Source organism: Thermobia domestica, chromosome 11, assembly GCF_964235325.1.
Source record: "Thermobia domestica chromosome 11, izTheDome1.hap1.1, whole genome shotgun sequence".
NCBI lineage: Eukaryota > Metazoa > Arthropoda > Insecta > Zygentoma > Lepismatidae > Thermobia > Thermobia domestica.
In genome coordinates this window covers 16,346,666-16,370,795 of record NC_137464.1, presented here as the reverse complement: position 1 = coordinate 16,370,795, position 24,130 = coordinate 16,346,666, and the positions used below count along the sequence as shown (strand labels likewise).

At 37.1% G+C, this 24,130-nt stretch overlaps 1 protein-coding gene and 1 long non-coding RNA gene across 5 annotated transcripts in view; one reads left to right on the top strand and one right to left on the bottom strand.

The window, feature by feature from the left end:
* The window catches only part of LOC145663919 (uncharacterized), a 162,706-nt gene that overhangs the window by 21,844 nt on the left and 116,732 nt on the right, over positions 1 to 24,130 (bottom strand). The window lies entirely within an intron of this gene.
* Positions 1 to 24,130, top strand: part of Yif1 (Yip1d-interacting factor 1) — a 118,401-nt gene that overhangs the window by 70,791 nt on the left and 23,480 nt on the right. For all 4 annotated transcript variants that reach the window (XM_081730112.1, XM_081730114.1, XM_081730115.1 and 1 more), the window contains one exon: positions 4,611 to 4,704. In XM_081730112.1, the coding sequence (XP_081586238.1) occupies positions 4,611 to 4,704 (94 nt within the window). The remainder of the gene's footprint in view (positions 1 to 4,610; positions 4,705 to 24,130) is intronic.

The following is a 24,130-nucleotide window of genomic DNA, read 5'->3' as shown; positions in this document are numbered from 1 at the left end:
TCCAAAATCAACAAGATTGGGAACCGATGTGCTCACCACATATCAACCGACTAATATACTTCTTGGCTGCCATAATCTTCTTGTGGGCTCTTATATGGAGGAATAGAGGATGACGCGAAATTCCCGGTCTTATTGATGACCAAGCGCTCGGGTCTAGCTACTGGATTCAGATCCAAAACGTCGAGTACTGATATAGAGTATGTACTTGAAACGTGAGATCTGAATCATGCAGGCTGTATTGAGATTTTTATGGAAATGGTTCTTTCACTAAGCAGTAACTTTGTTTTAACTAACGAACTGATTAAAGGATTCGAAAATTGAGTGTTTTTTTCTGTTGGTAAGCAACCTTCCTGCAATTTAATTCTTCTTGTGGTCAATAGTAAACAAGTATGTTAATTAATATTTGTTAAAGCTACAATGAAACTGACAGTTACTGACGTATTTCTTGTAGAGACATTTGGCAATGGTATTCAGATGGCAGTGAATAAGAGAGAGTGAACAATGATAGAAAAAGTGTTAGCATGAAGAATGTGGGAAGGGGTTCTGAAAGGAGAGCTACTCTTGCGTCAGTTCCCTCTGCTACGCCATTGGCTGCAGTTCACTCTGAAGTGACGACGTTGCTCGTAATTTTTGTTTGTTTGTTTGTTTGTTTGTTTGTTCGTTTGTGTCTCAAGTGAATTTTACCACTATCACTGAACCGGTGCTAACGTGAGCTGAACTTAAATGGCATTTAGAGTGTCACTCTTTATCTAAGCGACCCCGAAAAGTGTGGATTCCACACTAATATATTTTTTTTTTATCATTTTGTGGTGGACAAGTTTTCTCGGGGTTCTCCCGTTTCCTCCCACTTTCTTCATTCCACCATTTCATTCATTTCTCATAATCACAGTCTCCTTTAGCCTAACCGGCATAACCGTGGGACGTAAAACGTAAGATTTCATATTCATTTTTTTTCATATATATATCTGCCCCTCCCACTCCTCCCTAGAATTGCTGCGGGGTTTTGCCCTACTGGGGGCTCAACATGGACTTAAAAGGCATTAGGATTGCCACCAATTAATTTAACGACGCTGAAAACTAACGATTCGACACTAATATCGGTCATTTTCGATATTTTTATGTCACAATTTCACCCCTTTACCCGGTGCCAATGGGGGCTTACATTGGACATAAACGGCATCATAAGTGTTACTACGGATTCGACACCAATGTGGGCGTTTTCGATAATGTTTATGTGTCTTCCCCTCCCCGTAGGAGTGCTAAAGGGGTTTTACCCCAACCGGGAGCTGACCTTGGACTTAAAGGCCACCAAAACGGTCACTAATTAACGTAGGAACTTCAGAAACTGTAGATTCGACACTAATATCGGTCATTTTAAATTATTTTTACCTCTCTCCCCCCCCCCCCACACACACACTGGAACATTAATGGGGGCTGAATTGATTTAAACGGCGTCAGAAATGTCACTGTTCATCTCAGCTACCCCATAATCTACGGATTCAATACTAATATCGGCCATTTCGATCATTTTTACATGTCACCCCCTCCTACTAGTCTGTGTGTGATAAGGTGTCTTATCCTCACTACGGGGCTGAACTTTAACTTACAAAGCACCAGAACTGTCACCAATTAGATCATAGGCCCCGAAAACTGTGGTTTTGACACTAATATCTGTTGTTTTCGATCATTTATGTTTGTTTCCTTCCTAAGTGTGCTGGGGGTCTTACCCCGACAGTGCTCTTTTCCTGACTAAGTGATATGTGTACAAAGTTTGGTTAAAATTTCTCCAAACGGTCCGGAGTTATGCTGGAGCATCCATCCAATTGTAGGAAGGAAACATTTGTTCGATCTTGTCTCCTTGTATTCCGTCTTAGGTGGGAAAAGGTTCTCGTTAATGTAGGTTAAAAATTAATGAATAAAAGCTTCGAAAGGTTTAAAAAAAAAATCTCTGCGAGAACATGGATTCTAGGAGAATGTAAAAATATTCCTTTCAATGAAGTTAAAACTAACGGTGCTAAAGCTATCTTCAAACGTTACAGTATTTATCAACTATAATACATATCATATGTGAGCTTGGACATATTATCAGGTAAAATTACGAAACCAGTCGCGGATGGAAGAGCCATAACTATGGAAAAATACCTGCTAGAGCCATTCTGTTTCAAGTGTGCCTCTACTGGCAGTGCTGTCGATGTGTTTTCCCGTGTCTCCCTCGAAAGAGGAGGGACGAGTTGCTTTGGCCGAGTTGCTTTGGCCGAGTTCTTTCAATAGTTGCCTGTGGATAAAGTTGCCACATTGACGAACTTCACTGTGCACTGTCTTGTTGGCCATTCTAAGTAGCCTACGATCTTTACTCGCCCAGACCAAACGACTGAATGAAAAAATGGCTACACAGCCGAGGTCATTCACTTCTTTCCCCAAAGTGAAGGGATAGATTTCTCCGAAAGAGGGCGGGGGAGGGGGCAAAGTGTGTTTCACATATTTTCCGAGGGCACACTTGAAAGGCTGTAAGAAGCGGAATGACATTCGTGATATGTCTAATTTAAAAACAGTTGTTCAGTTATATTTGCAGATAAAAACCACTGAAAAAAGGATATTTGCAGATAAAAACCTCTGAAAAAAGGATATTTGCATATTAAAACCACTGAAAAAAGGATATTTGCATATTAAAACCACTGAAAAAAGGATATTTGCAGATAGAAACCTCTGAAAAAAGGATATTTGCAGATAAAAACCTCTGAAAAAAGGATATTTGCAGAGAAAAACCTCTGAAAAAAGGATATTTGCAGATAGAAACCTCTGAAGAAAAAAAAAAGAATATTTGCAGATAAAAACCTCTGAATAAAGGGAGATAGTTTGGGTGCACTCTATTTTAGTAGATTTCTTGTCGGATAGTATTTCTTTTATGAAGTACTAAGCCAAGGAGATATACGTGGTGGCAGTGTTAGAGCGGTTATTTCTGCAGCAAACAGTCCTTGGTTCTTTCCCAGCCTGTGAGAGTTTGTAGTACAAAACAGCGTTAGTGGAACTTTCATAGTTCTCTCTTACATATCCCACCCTTTTTCTATTATTATTTTTCACATTTACCATTTGTCTTGTTTAGCCATGAGGTAATAATGGACGTTAAACTAAAGATTTTATTTTTAGTACGCAAGTGCAATTACCAGTCGATATATTGGGTTATTCAAAAAGCGCGCCGGTTTTGTTACATCAAATTATTTTTATTTTTTTAAAACACACTAACAAAATTCATAAACATATTCATTACACATTCCGATTTCAGGTATGGTGAATGACGTTGGGCATATGACTTCCTCTACTGCGCTGGCATACAATAACTTTGTTCGTGAAATTTACTGTGACTGCCTGACTAACAACCACACTGTCATGAACCAGCGCAATGTTTTGCTCAGAACGACCACTACGAGGACGCCCAGGACTTGTAATGTTCACTGTTGAAACCGTTTCAATAAACTTCTTCATAAGTCTGCGAACTGTTGATTAATTTATAACCACACAATGCCTCAGTTTGTACATATATTCGAATATATTTTATATGCTCCTCTTATTTGAGATAACTTAAAGAAACATACACCAGTCTTGATTTCACAGAACTGTATATTTTGCAATAATAGCTTGTTTTACTTTACAATTCAAGATTACACGGCTAACTATAATGGCGTTTTTTCACAATTATATATTATAAACATATCCTTGACAACGAATGCCATCACCATAGCAACGTACTAACAAAATATATTGCTCAATCTACAAATATTACTTACATTTTTCTTTCTTCTTTTATTTTGTGGCTAGTGCTTGTAATATAGCACTTCTGCCCTGATTGCTATATTAGATAAATAATAAGATATACAACATATGATGTTACCGTTGTACATTCGGTGCCTCACTTCGCTCTAGAACCGCGCGAAGTCGCCTGACAGTTGCTGCGTAATTTTCTCCGTTCCGATAAAAAGTTTTCACAATTAGCACACGTTGCGTTATAGTAAACTGCTCCATGGCTAGACACAGACTGAAGAAATGCGAGAAATTCAGACTAAGGCGACAATCGGAGTGTTTGTGGGTAGAGCAAAAATACAAAACAATGTAGGCAACCGAGAAATAAAAATTTGCCAGGCGATCCAAAACCGGTACGATTTTTGAATAAATCTTGAGATGATAATAATTTTCTCCTCAATAAATGCAAGAAATAAAAAAAAATCCAACCCTACAATTGACCTAAAGTTTCTCTTCAGTTCATTTAGTTGCAAATGAATGAGGAAATGTTAACCGCCCTAGTGAGAAAATGTATCGTTATTTCCATTATATTATTCCATTTGGTTCCATTTTGTTCATAGAATCGTGAGGTAAAAATATCGTCTACGTAGCCACTATTACTCTTTCCTGGCTTTTTCCTCATCCTTAACAGGCTCCTTCCATGATGGTAGTTTAAATATGTCTGCTTACTTTCTGTTTTCGTTATTTCTGCTGATTGTTAATTATTCCTGTGTAAATTGACCTTGAAAGCTGAATCTAGGAATGAATTAAATAAATAATAAATTGTGATACTGTAGATTTGGTATTAATTTGTCTATTTTCTTTACCTTCAGGGTCATAATTTCACTCTTGCTGAGCTTATTGTTTCAAAAGATGGGATATTATCTAGGATTAATATATTGTAGCATTTCTTTAGCATTTTTCTTGGTGAGTACAAGTTCTCTTATGTTTGTCTGTGTAAGTTAAAATAACTGAAAGTTTCGTCATAATTATTATGTTACTCTGTAAGTATAGTTAGACAAAATAAGCTATAATAAGTAATCAAGACTACATAAAGATAGTGTGTGGTTGTTCTGGAGAGTGAACTGGGTGGCGTAGTGGTTAATGCATCGGCACGGTATGCTGGAGATCCCGAGTTCGAGTTCTGGTCCAGTCACTCTTTCACTCTTTCTGTGATACCATAAAAATGTTTGACTATGTCGTGATATTCTGTATATAAGGTTCCTGTAACTGGAAGCTTCAAAGTGTTCGTGTTCACAAGTGTTAATATAATGTACAGAGTGTTTCAAAATGATTTGAATAATTTCATCTTTATATATATATATGATTGTACTAAGTAATTAAAATTTTACACGTAAAGACTATAACTGTCAGAGTTTTAGAGGTAAAAATTATAATACAGTAACTTAAAAATGGTAAAGTGAGCCGTCTTTGTACCATGTATACATCAGTTTGGTAATCCAATTCCTTCCGTTCAAACCCTGCTCCCGCGAAGTAAACTTTGTGGTGGACAAACAGCGTGTGCGTGGATTTCCTCGGGGTTCTCCCGTTTCCTCCCACTTTCTTCATTCCACCATTTCATTCATTTCTCATAATCACCGTCTCCTTGAGCGTAACCGGCATAATCGTGGGACGTAAAACTAAAAAATTTCAATTTCCAATTCTTTCCACATCCGCTTCAGCATGTTTTCATCAACAATTTACACTATACTACAGCAGTAATGCGCTTTTAAGTTCATAAACATCTTCGGGTAGAAGTGATTTATATGCAGTGACTTTGAGAGATGTTCACGCAGAAATATCGTATGGGGTCCCGACGTCTGCTCATGTGGTGTCTTTTGACATCTGTCTGAGACGTGGAAGGCTTACTAGACGAGTTGTCCTTGCAAATGCATCCTTTTGTCTTGAATTATTGATACCACTTGTGAATGGAATTCTTTGGTGCTGGTTCTTCACGAAATTTTATACGAAACTCACGTTTAATACTAACAGCAGGCCAACTAACATGAAATTGTAGGATGCAAAATACTTTATCCGCACCTCAAGCAGTCATCGTGCAATTCGTCTCTCTGCCGCCTAGCGGAAGAATTTTGAACTACGAGCGTGCGAAACAAAACTCAAGAAGTCGTCGAAAGTATTTTGATACAATTTTAATTGTCAATGGAGTGTTAACGCTCATGGAACTATTTCTTTACCGTTAAAATAATTTTTGAAACGCACTGTATTTGTGTATCTAGTTATAATCTGTATAATTAAATTCCATCCACTCTGTTCCTACTAAACCCATTTTCTTAACTTTGTCTTGGCAATGTTTGATAGCAGGTAGAGAAAATTTTTGCTCCTAATAATATCTAGGTGTTTGTATATATATTTTTAATTCTAGAAGAAATGTTTGTTTTGATACTTCTATACCACAATGATGGATTCTATGTGATATGATGAATTTGCTGAAGAAGTGCGAGTGCAAGTAAGAACAAGGGCAAATTAAAAAAAAAAAAAAAATCTTTCGCAAGTAACGTTGCCAAACGTATCATGTACTATTGTTGAATCTTTTGTTGTGTGAAATATAAACTTTATAAACGCTTGTAAACATTTTAAAATTATTATTATTAGGAGTTTTACAGTTCTGCTACGCGAAGAAAGGGGTTTAGTCTGGGGAAACCGTGTGGTGATCATGGAATTGTCACTTTCTCAGGGTTCAAATAATTCTTGGATTCCCGGTGTAAATCTGGCGTAGTCTATTTACAGTTACAGCTTCGACATTTTAAAGTTCTGAGAAATGAAGGCGATAGAGAGACTGTGGAGAAGACAGAAATTTGTCAGACAATTGGTTCATTTCTCATTTGAGATATCAAAATTAATTAAATAATAGGTAAACACTCAGCAAAAATGAGTGTGTGTGTGTGTGTGTGTGTGTGTGTGTGTGTGTGTGTGTGTGTGTGTGTGTGTGTGTGTGTGTGTGTGTGTGTGTGTGTGTTCCCGCATTCCTATCCTTGTTGGCACCTGCATATGGTTTAACACCTTACCAGTTGGGACCGGAAAAATTGTTGGGACATTTTCCGGTGCCAACAATTTTTAAGCCTACAGGAGCTTCGTGGCGACCCCCTGGGCCTCCTGGCCGAATTTCGGGAAGGTCCCAATAATTATAGAAAAATGTGAAAATCTGTGTATACCGTGTGTATGCTCTGCCGAATTAGCTGCCTCCTGGTGGTCTCACACTTTAACTAAGAAATGGTGTGTAAATATGACGCATACCGCATTTATTGGCACTGCCCTGCTTACGGGATGGAGAAACGTAAGGGGAGCGGAAAGAGGAGGTGAGTCGTGCGGGGGAATAAACACACAAGCAAATTTACACAGTGCTTGTTGGTACCGACGCAACCTTGAAAATTTCGTTTGCGCAGTCGCGTCTACTCACAGTAGCCTGCCTGTCACATGACATAGTTAAAGAGCAGAAGGTGGGTTGAAATCAGGGGGAGGCATTGATCACAATTGGAGAAACGTATATGCATATATTTACAACTCGTACTGCCAGAAACGATGGGAACAGAAACAAAGATTGTGGTAAATGAATGGAAGACAGGCTAGCGTAAAACATATACACAGAGCGTGATCTTATCGGGACACAATTATTGTTTCTATCTACACACGTAGTTCGATTTTCTGTTGCTCCATGTAAGAAGGTCTGAGACCAGTGTCTGAAGCGAAAGTTAATTTATTTGAACAAGAGCAAAAACAAATGTATCCTAAGATGTACACTAGAATGGTCTAGGATTGAAGACTTACAAGCACATTTGCAGAGCACAGATTCATACATACCTACATACTATATGTTCCAACTTTCACACTATTTTATTTCCTTCTTTTGTCAAACAGAACTCATTAGTTTAAAAATAATAATAAACTGAATATTTATTTTAACCTTTAACAAATAAAAAAACACATCCGTAGTTTACAGATATGTCGCATACAGATTTATTAAATTAATTCAAACATATGGAGTAGGAAACACGTAAGATGTCTGGGTTGGCAAACGATAGGCAGCGACCGCAGCACTTGATTGTTGGTGGGAGTGATAGGGCTAACTACGTATTCTGTGAGTCTTAGTAGAATAGTAGTGTGTCTGTATCGAGCAAGCGGTCCTTAAGTAAAATACATTAACTAATTTCCAAAGAGGCCAAATTATTAAAGCTCGAATATATGGTGTTAGCGTGGTGAAAGTGGTAAGAATGCTGAGTGTTTCGCGAGTAACAACATTTAGGTGACGGTCAAAGTGATGAAATTCTACAAAATTTGCGGGGAAACCACATCCTCGAAGAGGAACAGTGGTTAAAAGGAAATCCTCGGTGACAGGTCTCACGTACAGCTGTGCGATATTACGATGTATCGATTGGTAGATATTTTTAAGTATCGAAAACTTATAAGATCGGTGTTTTTAATATTTCAATATTTTTAATATTTCGGTATTTTTCAGTATTACGATATTACGATTCTTCGATACTTTTAATGCTTTAATATGTCCATGTTCCACAATATTTCAATATTTTCTATTTAACCTCTTCAATCCCAGGTAATTATCTGCATCATACAAATTTATGTATTTGTGTATTTGTATCGTAGGAAAAGCAAATTTGTATATTTTTAAATTGGGGTATTATAAAACATAGAAATGACGTTTTGTAAGAAGACACTACCTAGGTATATTTATTTTAATAACCCGAACCTGCCTAATCGAAAAAATAAAGAAAACCTGTGAATTTCAGTATACGAGGCCTGTCTAAAAAGTATCCGACCTTAATTTTTTCCACGCAAAGTAGTGATTCTCAGGCGGCGCCACCGTGCACGGTGGAAGGAGGAACCTTAATGCGCATGCTTGAATTTTTTCACCGCGTTCGCGTGTGCCAGTCGTGAGCTAGTGGTCGCGAAGTGAGGTGCTGTTGGAAGTGTTCGTCGGATTTAGAGTTTCTCGCAAGATGACTGAACGAATTGAGCAAAGATACTGCATCAAATTCTGTCAAAGGCTGGGTGATTCTCAAAGCCAAACAATTCGTAAGATTCAGCAGGTGTTTGGAGAAGATGCGATGGGTGTAACACAAATTAAACAATGGTTCAACCGATTCAAAGATGGCCGCACATCAGTCGAGAGTTAGCAGCGTAGCGGCAGGTCCCAAACTGCTCGGAATGCAGCTCTTGTTGAGCGGGTGCGAAATTTGGTGATGGCAGATCGCCGTTTGACAGTGCGGGAGATTGCAGAAGATGTTGGAGTGAGTAAAGATTCTGCACATGCAATTTTGCGTGACGATTTGAACATGAAACGAGTGGCTGCTAAATTTGTACCCAAGTTGTTGTCTCACGAACAAAAAGACACCCGTTTTGACGTTGCACAGGACCTTCTGGACACCACCAACACTGATCCTGGGTATCTGAATACCGTGATAACTGGAGATGAGTCATGGGTGTACGGGTACGACCCAGAAACAAAACAACAATCGTCTCAATGGAAGCATCCCGATTCTCCAAAGCCGAAGAAAGCGCGGCAGGTGCGAAGCAAAATCAAGGTGTTGCTGACTGTTTTCTTCGATGCCCGTGGAATTGTGCATCTGAGTACGCACCGGAAGGACAAACAGCGACAAAGGAGTACTATCAAGATGTTCTCAGGCGACTCCGTGACGCAGTCCGGCGCAAAAGACCAGACATGTGGACAGCGAAGAACTGGCACGTCCATCATGACAACGCCCCAGCACATTCATCCCAATTGATCCACACGTTCTTAGCCAAACATGGAATTACAACCGTTCGCCAACCTCCCTACTCTCCAGACCTGGCTCCTTGTGACTTCTGGTTGTTTCCAAAATTGAAGACGCCTCTGAATGGATCCCGTTTTGAGAGTAGAGAAGACATAATGCGGAACACGACGACGGAGCTGAACAACATTCCAAAAGAAGACTTCCAGCGGTGTTTCCAGCAGTGGAAGGATCGGTGGGCTAAGTGTGTGGAAGCACAAGGGGCCTACTTTGAAGGGGATTAGGGTCCCAAATCTGTCACGTATTCGCAACTATTTTTCTGGCCAAAGGTCGGATACTTTTTAGACAGCCCTCGTATTTGTTATCTAATGCACTATGTATATTAGAGTTGTTCAACTACCAAAATACCAGCAAAATATGATAAAGGCGGCTTGTAAGATAAATTACGACTGTAAAAGTAAAGTGATATTGCGTAAAACAAACAGATGTAATACTTTTTCGTGTTCTGACTGTTGATAACAAAAATAGGAACAGGAAGTGACATTTCTTCTCTCAGTCTGATGCGACAAAACTTTTAAGTTTTACGGACATGACTTCCGGAGCCGAGTCTGGTGTTGAAATTGTAATATTTATTATTATTATGTCCCTTCTTTCTTCTGTATTTCATATCTGTTTTACTTTACATGCAAATCATCAGGACAGTTTCTATTTTCTCAATACACAAAAACATCTTTCACTTAACGTACTTGAAACTTTTTGATTTCGAACACCCAACCTTAGTCCATCTTTGGTAGGTTTTGTCTTCAGCTTTCTTTCTTTACATATCTGCATCACATTCATCCGTTTCTTCAGATTTTTACGCAAGAGTTGTTGGTTGATTCAGGGCTTAGCATCCTATACAGCACCGAGACCTTAGAAAGCATGAAATGCAACTTAACGCGGGATCCTAACCACATGAGGTCCCACCAGAAATCGAACCCGGGTTTCACGCACTTAAGGCGCGCATGCTAACCATGTAACCACTAGGAAATATGAAAGCGGAACTATTTCTAAGAGTATCCGAAATTAAAATTGTATTTTCTATGGACTATTTGTTCTTCCAGATCTACAAATGCTTAACTATTTAACAGTCACACCTGAAGATGGAAACACGTCATATATCTGGGTCACCAAAGATTACGCGGCCACCACATATTTGAGACGATAGTAGTGGCGTGTTACGGCCAACTCCATACTACGTGAGGGGTAGTAGAACGTGAATGGACAGTGAGCTGAGCAGTGTTAGTGTAAAATGAGAATTCTATTTTTTTTCAAGGAAGGAAAACTGTTTCTCCGTCAAGTTCTGCAAGCGCGACAAAACTTATAGGCCTGTTAGGTGTGCCGCAAAGGACAGTGTCCAAAATGATTACAACCTACAAAACTGACGGCAAATCCTCATCCGCGAAATGAAACAGTGGATGGAACAATACCGCCGTTGACAGATCTCGCCAAGCCTTACGGCGTATTGTCACTTTGAATTATCGTCTGACTGGGGAGCAAATAATGGAGAAACAAATAGCACCTTCCTCAACCGGCGTCGACAATCAGTCTGCCAAGTTACATAACATGAATATGACCTGACATGGATGGCCTTCATAATGGACCATGACGCTTTAGCACAATGTCACCAGTGAAACATGTCGACGGCTCTGTGTCGTTGTAGGCTCAAATATCCTGTTTTCAGTAGATTCTGTGCTGACGCATAACGGTTGTGCCAGTGTCCGTGATTATGTCGTCATTTTTGAGAATCAGGTATTTTATGATCCAATTGTCTCAGTTATGAAAGAGAAGAACACCGAGAAACCCATTGAGTACAAAGAAGTTTTTCCGCACCTGAGGTATGGGTAGGTAATGCAAAAGCTCAACCCACCTAGCATCCTGCAGACAGAGCAAAGATATTAACACGCTGTTACAAATCTTTACAGAAAAAATAACTGGAGAACGAATAATTTCGTTGAGAACTTGTACCAAAATTGTAAACCAAGTATTCCAATTCCGACTATCAACGAAGGTCATGATTTTTTTAAACTGTTCGCAGCTGAGAAATTTAGAAACGAAGAAAAATGTATTTTATAGAAAGAACGCGACTAAAGAAAATATAGCAACCGTCTAATTAACGTTTGAGGAGTCCAGGGAGAAATGCGGGATGTCCACTTTTAGGCGAAATTTCGATTTTCATGCCATCTTGTTGAGCACGCTGAGAGTTTCATTCAATATATCGAAAAGGGGGAAAAGGTTTACGGTTAGCCTGCTATAGCAGTTTAAAAATCCTTTTAAAATGGAAGGAGGTATCGTCATCACTTACGGTGGGAGAAAGGGGAATTCATTTTACTCTTATTTTTCTGTCTCTTTTGTCGATAACGTTCAACTGTATTTATGTTCCAGTGTTGACTGATCATACAGCTAAATGTAGCTTCAACATTCTATTTTCTAAAAAAAAAAAGTAAGACAAATCATCTCCCAACATCCATAATCTTGAGCATTTCTGTTACTCTTGCAGTAGTCAAAATAAGGATTATACTTTATTCAGATGCCTTCATTGCATTGCACATAAAAGGCAGGGGTTCATTTTCTTTCAAGTGACATTCCCAATTCGTGTCATTCCTACCTTGAACGTGATAAGAACATGAGACTGGTGAACATAAAATCAAGAGATCAAATACCAGAGGATTGGAATAATGTAATCAAAGGCAGCAGAGTGAAACGTACACCATATAAAGCAAGTGAATTTACAGTTTCATAATTCGAGATTGGATATCATTCTTACAACCAATGTACTTGGGAGAATGCTCATTCAACTCTAGGCCAATCATGAGCTTCGAGTAGAGAAAAGTCACCCATGTTTTGTGATACCTAGGGAGAATTATAATGGACTTTGGTTTTCTTATGTGATTCACCTACTATTAACAAATGGCCCACCACAACCATATTTATTGGAGGGAGAATTCTTTAATCCATAAATGACTCGCGTCGGAAAGCTGGACGCTTATACCATAAATTGTATTAATGTTGGAATATAGTACAATAACACTGCACTTGACACCCGGGTTCGATTCCCGGTGGGAGCTCATGTGGATTGGATTCCACGTTAATCAGTAGGTCCACGTCTCATATAGCCTCGCTGCTGAAAGGGACGCTAAACTGAAATTCAACTCAACAACTCAATAACACTGCAATAATGCGCAAAGAACCGCATATACATTACTATGAAATAAGAAGAAAAATCGAATGAAAAGAAGACCAGGATTGTAAAAATCATATTATGCATCCGTGATATTGATCTGTCATGGGCATGCGTGCAATACAGGTATATCCAATGAATTATTATTAAATGAGTTAAAGTATATAACTATTGTTCCAGAACCCGATTTTTAAAATTCTAATGTCGTCAAACTTGCTTACAGCAGATTTCAAATGATAAGCGACATGGCCTTGAGTTGGCTTCACACGGCGTCCAATTGGCTTTGAGCGGTGTTGACAATTCGCGACAAGCAGTTCTGCACGCTGACTTCTCGCGCTACTGCAAATCTTGACAATAGCAGACGCGCTTATTAGAAATATTGTATTAGCACATTAACTGCTCACTTTACGAAGCAGAGAAAAGAATTACGAACACATACGTGAAAACTACATCTTTTTATGACAACTGGTTGTCATGATACACGCTTTGAAAGGTTTCCATATAAAACAATTAGTAAAACGAGTGTTGAGTCCCGTCTAATTTCCAGTGGATTATTCTTCGATTTGGAAATGGAACTCAACTTTTATTAAAGGATAATCAGGGGTGTAACCAACAGGTTGTTCTAGGGGAACATTACTTTCAGGGGGAGGAAAGCTTTTCACACATTAAAAACAGAACAAATGACTCTTTCAGAATATGAAAGCATTTTAACTCACCATGTATACTATACACATATTATGTTTTCTCGATGCTACCTTAACAAAAGACGGATCTTGACAGTACTGAAGTTGAAAACCGGATTGTAAGAGATAAATCAATAAGCTATTCATAAGAAAACAAATGCTGTTTCTAGCAGTCTGTTTATCCGACTTTGTGTTTATGTAGGTTAGAATACTAAAGAGAAAAAACTCGAAAAAATATCAACTCAGATATTATTATGCAATAATATAGTAGTGAGATCACACTGTGAGCGTCCAGTTAGGGAAATGAGAATATAAAGCATATAATTAATGTTAGTTGTTTTAATTAGGCAAGGGCGCCGATCCTGGGGGGACTACGGCAGCCAGGGCCCCCTCATTTTATTTGTAAATTTGCAATATTAGGCATAATTTGAATGCAATTTGTCTTAAAATCATCATATATGCTTTCTGCATCTGAATGCCCCCCCCCCCCAAAAAAAAATTACAGAGAAATCAACGTCCTTGTAATTAGGTACAGAAACTGTATTGATGATGTTTTCTTTTTTCCTTTTTTTAAATCGTATTTTATTATAAACGTTCCTAATTTGCATTAACTATTAAATAAGTTTACTAAGCATATAACAGATGAACCTCATTTCGGGGCTGGAAATAGTTTTGAAAGTCAAGGCCCCCTTTTCCCCCGTTTCTACACCCTTGAGAATAGTAAGCGATCGAATTAAATAGCAAGCCTCTGCAATCTGATTCATATATATATATATATATTCGATTCCCGGCGGGAGCTCATGTGGTTCGGATTACACGTTAATCAGTAGGTCCACGTCTCATATAGCCTCGCTGCTGAAAGCTAAACTAAAATCAACTCAACTCATTATATATATATATATATATATATATATATATATATATAAAAGAACAGAAGGTATGGGACATTCGTAATATTGTTTTGAAATTGCCTTCATGCAAGATTCTTCCTTATTCGACAGAAGAAACGCAGTATGATTTTTTTTTCTTCGTTTCAATACCTTACGTATGTGTGGCCAATTACGTACTCCTTCTTTAGTCCTCTAGCAGGGATGCAAAAGCACCAGGCGTCTGAGTGGTATCATAAATTATTGTAACCCAAAACAAACTCGACCATATCGTGTTGCTTACGAATCAGATGGATTGTTGTTGTGAGATCTACATCAAGTATAAATTCTCAACCAAATGTTATTATAGGAACAGACATGAAAGCAAAGGAGCTAGTTGTGTGTGTAGGAACGCAACTTCTCTTCTAGCATAAACAGAATTCATCAGTGTCTGGGATGCTTTCTTTCGTGGTAGTTCATTTGTTCTCCAAAATTATAGTTGACAATGTCTTTGAGGAAACCGAGTACAAGTGCGGAATTTTCTTTTAAAAAAAAGTGCTACGAAGTGAAGTTTGAAGAATTATTTTTTGTGTTTACATTTTTTGGAACTCCTAATAATAAATTTACAAGAGTCAGATTCAGACAATGGCGAAATATTAATTGACATAGACGACAGTGAAAGTAGTGTTGAAGACGAACGTTTAGTAGTTCCACTGGAATAAGTTAATAGGTAGGTTATTCAGTTGCTATACTATATACTTCTAGGATACAAAGCCAAAATCTTTGAATTTGCTGGAATAGTATATTTACATTGTGAATAATGTTGCCATTGTATGTGTAATAATCTCAACTAGAGGAAGAGCGAGAAGGGAAAGGGGAGTCCGAAATCCGGCAACACCGCGCGGAATATCACACAACATTGGCTACTGACCGTGATGCTTTACATCTGAAACACACAATAAGCAACTGCACCTTTCCGTAAGCAATGTCAAATAGTCTTTTATAAGGCGTTGACTCTCAGGTCAACAAAGTAAATGATACTTCGTACCCCACTTGTTCTCCTTGTTTCACTCTCCCATATTTGATATTGATTAGAGGATAAAATTACATTTTCAAGATTTTTGTTGTACATTAAGGAACTGGGTTAAATCGGTTGAGAACAGTTTGAATGGGATGCTACGACCAACATCATAATTATTAGTGGGATTTACAAGATCGTTTCCTCTTTCTTAAGGGAAGTTGCTTATCTAGGAAGAAAAATGGTAGGATCTGTATGCTTTGAATGTCTTATGCAGCCTATACGCTTAAGCCTTCTATACGAAACTCCAAAATAAGTAATTAGCGGAGTAAAGGAGAACAAAGATGTCATATTTTTAATAATATTATTTTTAATTTGATAAACAATTGCCTCTTTTTTCCGTTATTTTGCCTGCAATAGACCCGTTTTTTCCCAGTATATACCAACCTCATGTCAGTTTTCTTGTATTCTTTTACTTACAATAATACACATTGAACATAAGATTTTGTAAGCTAGTTTCCAATATAATAAAGAACTTTTAAACCAAATCTGAAGCAGTTTCCACGACTAGTTTCCGAAATAAAATGTTTTGAACTTTAAAAATCGTTTCCTGAAAAAATTGTAAAAATGGACATCCCCTTTTCCCCTGGGCTCTTTATTTATGACAATTTAAGAAGGGACTACTCGGTAGCCTTATACAAACTCATGCAAACGATAAGCATACGTGCGACATGCAGGCATTCGACCTATGTTTGCGCCATGAGTGACAGTATTTCTTCTAGAATGACCTTGCCGTCTGATTGTCTTCATATGGTGGTGCTCTAAAGATATTTGTAGGTAGCGCTTATACGTAATAGTAGCGTTGGTTAATTTAGTTTATTCAGTAATATGAGTAATGTTTTTCGAATCCAGGTTTTCTGCATCAAAGACTGTAACGACAGTGATTTAGCTACAAGGGAACTAAAGAAGGAAACTAAAATTATCCAAAATTTTTGTGTTGGAAAAATTGCGACCGTAGCTATGCAAAACGTAAAACCAAAGAGCCCATTGGGAATGAAACGAAATCTTTCACTTTTACGTGCCACAGTTATGCCGGCTAGGCTAAAGGAGACAGTAATGGTTATGAAATGGTGTAATGAAGAAAATGGGGGGAAACAGAGGAACCCCCAGAAAACCCACGCACACGGTGTTTGTCCACCACAAAGTTTATTTGGCGTAATCAAACTAGGGATCCCACTCACCGGAGCCCATAGGGAATAATAGAGAAGAAATTAACGTAACTGGAGACAAAGATAGGTTAGGACATCACTGCTGGACAAATTGTATTGTGGGAGAGTCGGTAGTACATGTGAGAGGAAAAGGGGTAAATACTACAAATTATGATGGTATTAAAGCTGACAATTCGCATATCAGGACAATAAAATTGCTGAGAATCGCAACGATGAAAATTCGCTTCAAGTGGTGTACTTGTGATGGCAAAGAGCTATAATGAATTATATAATACTGTAGTAGAGACAACAACTGTATTTCGTGTCGCAATGTGAACACGGTGCACTTTGAAACTATGAACATTCAATATTAAAACTGGTTGCAGGAGACATATAGGTTTCGATTGCAATAGAGGAATAAGATTAGAGATTACACGTTCTTCGGACGCTGAATACACAACAAAAAAGTTCTATGTATTATCGTATTTGCTCTATGGAGATCAACAATGAAACCGGAAGTAGTATTCGGTTTTACTAGTTTCGCCTTTAGTGTCGAGGTAAGAGTGAAAAAAAATATATTCTTGGGACGATGAATCGAATACAAAAAACAGATTTTCGCTATCTATTTCCATTTTTGCTGTATAGAGATTAACGTTAAAACCAGAAATTGTCTACTTTGATCACTTGTTAATTAAATTGGTCAAAGACTCAATGGATCCTTGGGACCTTGAATCGATCACAGAAAACCGATTCTCATACATAACTTTCAGTTTTATATCAATGCAGATCAATACTGACACTAGCAGCAGTAGTAATTTCTTTACCATTTCCGCTTTAATAGAGAGAGAGAGTGAAGATGGTATATTTTCTTGAGATGCTCAATTAATTCTAGAAAACCGCTTGGCGCTATCTGTTACTGTGTTCTTTCTATGGTAATCAGTGCTGAAACCGTAAAATGTTTATTTCCACTACTTCCGGTTTTAGACAAGCGTTAACGGAGAAAATGGGAGCTATTCTTGGAATGGCGAATCAATTCCAGAAAACCGCTTCTTGATATACCTTACGGTTTTCTTCCTGTACGGAGATTGATATTGACACGTTGACTATAGCTCTTTTCAAATGTCAAGTTAAACACCTTTGAGAAGGTTTCCTGCTCCTTTAATTGCAGTGAAGCGACGTTGTCATCATTGTGGGGCAGATGAGAAACAGTATATAGACACACATAATTTCGTACTACTATGATTTTTGTCAATATCTGTCGCAGTACCTAGAAATATCGCGTATCATTGGCTACCGCTCAAGTAGGTTTTCATGTGAAAATAAGTATAGTAATAATTTCTGGTTTTAGCAGACAGACGACAGATATATTTCCTTAACACGCTCAATCCATTCTTAAAAAAAAAAAAAAAAAAAAAAAAAAAAAAAAAAAAAAAAAAAAAACTTGTTATATATTGAAGCTTTTATTCTATGGCAATTAATCTTGAAACCGGATATGGTTGTCGTCTACCACTTCCGAGACTTATCAGAGCCGATTGAATCTATTCTTCAGTAGCATAATAGATTCCAAAAATCGCATTCTCTATATCTTACTTTCGCTCTCTCTCTCCCTCCCTCTGTGTAGATCAATAATGAAACCGGAAACAGTAGTAAAATATTACAATTTCGAATTATAGTAAAGAATTACAGGTTTTTTTTGAGAAACTGAATCGAATTCTGGAAACTATTTGTCAATATCTAGTACAGCTTTTGTTATACTTAATTTCTACCATTTCTGTTTGAACAGCATATTAACGGAATAAAGAGAAACCTATCTTGGGACGCTTAATCGATTAAAAACTGGTTTTCGACATATCTTACCGTTTTTTCTATGGATATCAATACTTCAACCGGAAGTAACATTAAATTTATAATGCTTTCGGTTTTACTACCATATGGATGAAGATTATAAAATCTTTCAAAAATTGAATTGATTCCCGAAAACAACATGTTCTGCAGCTCTTTTCAAGGGAGAAGTTACATGAGTGGTAGCCAATGATACGAGATGTTTCCAGGTAGCTCATCTGGCATTGACAATAATCATAGTATTGCGAAAAGTCTTGAAAAGATTTTTGATTATTACTGTTAATTTTAAGGCGATCAATGTTGAGACTGCATAAGGTTGACTTTTACCACTTAGGACTTCAATAGTGGATTAACGGAGGATAAGATGGTGCCTATTCTTGAGACTCTGAATCGATTTTCAAAAACCACTTCTCGATATATCTCACCAGTTTTGCTCTAATTCCCGTCGACAAATGGAAGGACGGGTATAGCCGTTTTGTAAAACTTCCGATATTTATGTATAACATAATTTGGAAGACTAAAAATTGAAACTCATTAGCTTTTAATTCAAATATCCATCCAATTGCCTTACCATTTCAACATAACTTTAGTTAAGTCTACAAGTATTATAAAACATTAGTTAAGTCTACAAGCATTATAATGCTTTTATTGTACCAATCAATTATAACATTCAAGAGACGCCCATGCTTATATGAAGTTATTCTGTGCTCATCCGGTAACGTTTTGCCTTTTATGAGGAGCTATTCTTTTACTTTGTACATTTTCATATTTCTCGATTGAGTAGCCTAGAGCTTCAGCAGTACCCGTGTCACGACGCGCTCACACGTTTCCTCATTTTAGTGTTTACAGGAATGTTTCCCTTTATCATAAAATGTTAGGCCATTATGAAGCATTGGATTCAATTATTTTCAAACACAGGAATACGTAAGAAAAATGTATTTAAAAGTTTTGTTGATCATTTCAGTTTGGATAAAGTTTCAGTTGCCTTTTTATCATAACTTAATCAACTGAGGTATCAGTAGATTTAGCTTCGTATCAGTATTCTATATCTCTCGATCAGTATTCTATACAGTATTCTATAAGTATTTATCGTTCTACTCTGTTCTATATTCTTAAGAGGAGACTAAGGCTACTCTGGTCATTAATAACATGTAAACGAAAATAATAATAAATAGCATTTATTAAGAATGCCAAATTTTTATGTGACTTTATTAAAATTTAAGCTTGGTAAAAAAATCGCGGATTTAGAAGACAAAAGTCCTCACCACCAGGAACGACATTTTGGGAGGGCATAGACGGTAATTGTCACTCCTAGTTTTTTTTTTTTTTTTTTTTTTTTGGGACAAATACAGACCATTTAATAAAAAATCGTATTTTGGCAAGCAGTTCTTGTTGCAGGGTCTGTCACTTTTCCGTGAGAGATTTTCGAAAGTCTGGAAGAGTACTTGGTAGAGGTATACGCTCGGCAACACGTCTCCCTAGAGCATCTCAAGCATGCTCTATGGGTTGAACTCCAGGGAATACGCTGGCCATCAGATTTAATGAATATCCTCTTCCTCAAGGAGGGCGGCCACGGCAGCTGTACGATGCGGACAAGCATTGACATTCATAAAACGAAACTTTGGACCGATAGCTCCACGCAACAAACGAACATAACGGAGAATGACATTAATGCAACAACTGGCCTCTGTTATAGTCCCTCCTTCTACGAACTGCATTTCACTGAGTGTTAAATAACAAAATTGTATCTTTCGTGCCCTTACCTAGCTGAAAACGAACTCGGAGACTGATTGTCGGTTGAGAGAGAAAGTTTGGAATTTCACTATTAGCTAAGCCTAGGACTATTTTCATCATCTATTTACAAGTAGCATTAACAACGTTTCAGCTGTTGTGTGTGATCTATTGGTCTTAACGGTAAGTTCGGATATCTTATAATTAGCTATCTGTACTTTTTGCGAAACACGCACCGTGGGAGCAGATACATTTTTGGAAACCCAGTTATATTTTTGTGTACCCAAAAACTGCTGTGATAATACAGCTTGCCTGGGAAGCGGGGGTTGTCACGAGGACGGAAGGCGGACGATGTGATCTAAAGGCGCCCGTTCCCCTGGTCCCTTCTAGTGTCGTCACTGCGTAGCAGTCATAAACGTCTTCGTTTTTTGTTCCAACAACCGACGAAATTAATATATAGAGAATAAAATACGACAGAGAACGAAATACTATACAAGCGTATGAACCATAGTAACTGGAATAATAATAATAGACTCTAATAACAATAATAATAACTCAAAAAATAATTTCCTACGATGTCGAAAATTTGCATCACATTTTTCACCTTGTCATGGCACTCTGGCGCCGCGGTACGCCGGTTGCAGATCACTCGTTTAGTATACTGGGTGCATCTAAAGACCGAAACTTAAGATGCAACAACAGAAAAATGAAAGTTGTTGGAAATAGAAGGTTTTCAATCTAAAATCTCGGATTTATTCCAATCGCTCCAGCCGTTCCCGCTCCACACTGTAAGGCGTCCAGTGTTAAACGTTGACAGTGTTTTTCTGTTTAATTTGAAGGATATACGAGTATACCGTATATATTGTATATAATACTCATTGTCAAAGCTGCTTCAAGATAGATTCCCGGCGACGTCACCACCAAACAGGTCGGGACTTTGGAAATACTTTAGTAAGGCGAAGATTGTAACTCACACTGTAATGTAGGTTCCATAACTCTTTTTATTTTCAGTATAAAGTCGAAATTCCTAAATCTATATCTTGGCTATGTCACTGATTTAGATACAATCAAAACCACCAGTAGGATTTTATTGATTATAAATCTCACGACCGCAGTTGAAAATTACAACATGATTGCTTAATTTGATGCATGATTATAAAAATAATGGTTAATGCTTATGAACTAAACCTTAAGAGAACAACAGAAACGGTAATGAAAATGATAGAATTATTGTCTTGTGTAACTAATAAGGACAGAATTCTGCTTTGATAAAGAAGGAATAGGAAGAAGTTATAGCCTTGATTTTTATAAAAGGTACGGGCCACCGCACTACATTTTGACGCTCCAATTTCCTAAACTGTTAGGCCACACTTCCTATTGAAACTTGTATTTGGGAAATACATAATATAAATAATTTGTATAATGGGAATGGGAATAAAATAATTTGTCTTGGAAAACTCAATTGAATAAACTTCACCCTTCCTCCCAAAAAAATGTACCACCCCTTCAGATATTTTCATTAGATATGTCATACTGTATATTAGAGCAATTAACAAAATAATTGTTTTTGCAATATTAACAAAAGCACCTGAGCCATTTTTGAGAAAATCGTTAGAAATCTCACCCCAAGAGCAAACTACATATTGTGGATCATTTTCGATCCTGCGAGTTTAGCCATATATTTTAGCTAATTAATGAAACATTTATTTTCGAAACTTGAACAAAATAGTCTGAGTCGTTTGAGAAAATTTTCGGGAAAAACCTTGAGTAAACTACCCTTTGCTTTTTTTTTTCAGGAACAATGAGTTATTTCATGTTATTAGATTACTAATGAAATACTTATTTATCAAATCACTTGAGTTGTTTTCTAAAACGAAAAGTAGCCGAAAAATACACGAATATGCTACCCCTTGTAGATTTGTCCCAGGGAAATGATTTTTACCACAATATAGGATTGTTAAAGAAATATTTATAAATTATCAACAAAATCGCCTGGGACATTTTTGTGAAAATCGTCGATAAACAACTCACCCCCAATTCACAAACTGTCCCTACTATATTTCTTCACGTCAAATGACTTATGCCATATTGCCAGGTTATTCGTGAAATACTTATTTATGAAATACGAATAAAATAGCCTGAGCCGTTTTTGAGAAAAGCATCGATAAAAAGCTCAACCCCAAGAATAAACTACCCCTCGCAGATTTTTCCCAGGGTAATGTCTTATACCACAATATAGGGTTCTTAATTAAATGTTGATTTATGAAACTTAAAAAACTGAAACTTCCTAAACTGTTAGGCCACACTTCCTATTGAAACTTGTATTTGGGAAATACATAATATAAATAATTTGTATAATGGGAATGGGAATAAAATAATTTGTCTTGGAAAACTCAATTGAATAAACTTCACCCTTCCTCCCAAAAAAATGTACCACCCCTTCAGATATTTTCATTAGATATGTCATACTGTATATTAGAGCAATTAACAAAATAATTGTTTTTGCAATATTAACAAAAGCACCTGAGCCATTTTTGAGAAAATCGTTAGAAATCTCACCCCAAGAGCAAACTACATATTGTGGATCATTTTCGATCCTGCGAGTTTAGCCATATATTTTAGCTAATTAATGAAACATTTATTTTCGAAACTTGAACAAAATAGTCTGAGTCGTTTGAGAAAATTTTCGGGAAAAACCTTGAGTAAACTACCCTTTGCTTTTTTTTTTCAGGAACAATGAGTTATTTCATGTTATTAGATTACTAATGAAATACTTATTTATCAAATCACTTGAGTTGTTTTCTAAAACGAAAAGTAGCCGAAAAATACACGAATATGCTACCCCTTGTAGATTTGTCCCAGGGAAATGATTTTTACCACAATATAGGATTGTTAAAGAAATATTTATAAATTATCAACAAAATCGCCTGGGACATTTTTGTGAAAATCGTCGATAAACAACTCACCCCCAATTCACAAACTGTCCCTACTATATTTCTTCACGTCAAATGACTTATGCCATATTGCCAGGTTATTCGTGAAATACTTATTTATGAAATACGAATAAAATAGCCTGAGCCGTTTTTGAGAAAAGCATCGATAAAAAGCTCAACCCCAAGAATAAACTACCCCTCGCAGATTTTTCCCAGGGTAATGTCTTATACCACAATATAGGGTTCTTAATTAAATGTTGATTTATGAAACTTAAAAAAATTGTTGGAGTCATTTTTGAGAAAATCGTGTTTTTCGATTTTTACTCTTCAGTAAACTACTCTAATTTGAAGAAAACTTAGCGAACGGACGGACGGATATATATCGAAAAATCACCGAACCTAGAAGTGTAATAGGTAAATTGCGGAGAAACCGGGAGGATGCTCATTAAAAGGGAAACTTCATATTAAAAATGGAAAGTTGACATAAGATTTCATGTAGAAGAGATTTCTTTTTAAGAAAAGAAGTTGATTTAGGTGTTTGTATAACGATAAAGGTCCTAACATTACAACCCACGAAGATTTGGAGGGCTTTTATAATGACATTTCATTAGCACTATGGTTCCAATCGCAAATTATTTTTGGTTTTCTAATGTATGAAAATGACCAATGACTGATGACGGTCATTGATCGACTGGTTGGAATTAAATCTCCCTTTTTAGCACCTAGGCTATATCACAAGAGGCACACTAATGTAATATCCAAAACACATTGCTCGGGTTTGTATTTGAAGCAACTACCACCACTAAAACTTGAACCAATGATACCAACTTGTGGGATAAATCCATATTGTAGGATTTTTTAACATTTGCTTTTAGAAAAGGGATAAAAGAAGTTTTCGTCGAAATTGGCAGCTTAGGTTTATGTGGGATTTTTACACCTTATCGACGCCAACAATTATTTTATGGTCCGAAAATAGTCTAATAAATCTTCAATCTAAAATCAGGTTAATTGTAATTTTATGCTACAAACACATGGTAGAGGAAAATGTCTTTAAAAAAACTGCTATCGGCGGCCAACAAACTTAAATTGTGCTCTGGCATTGAAAATA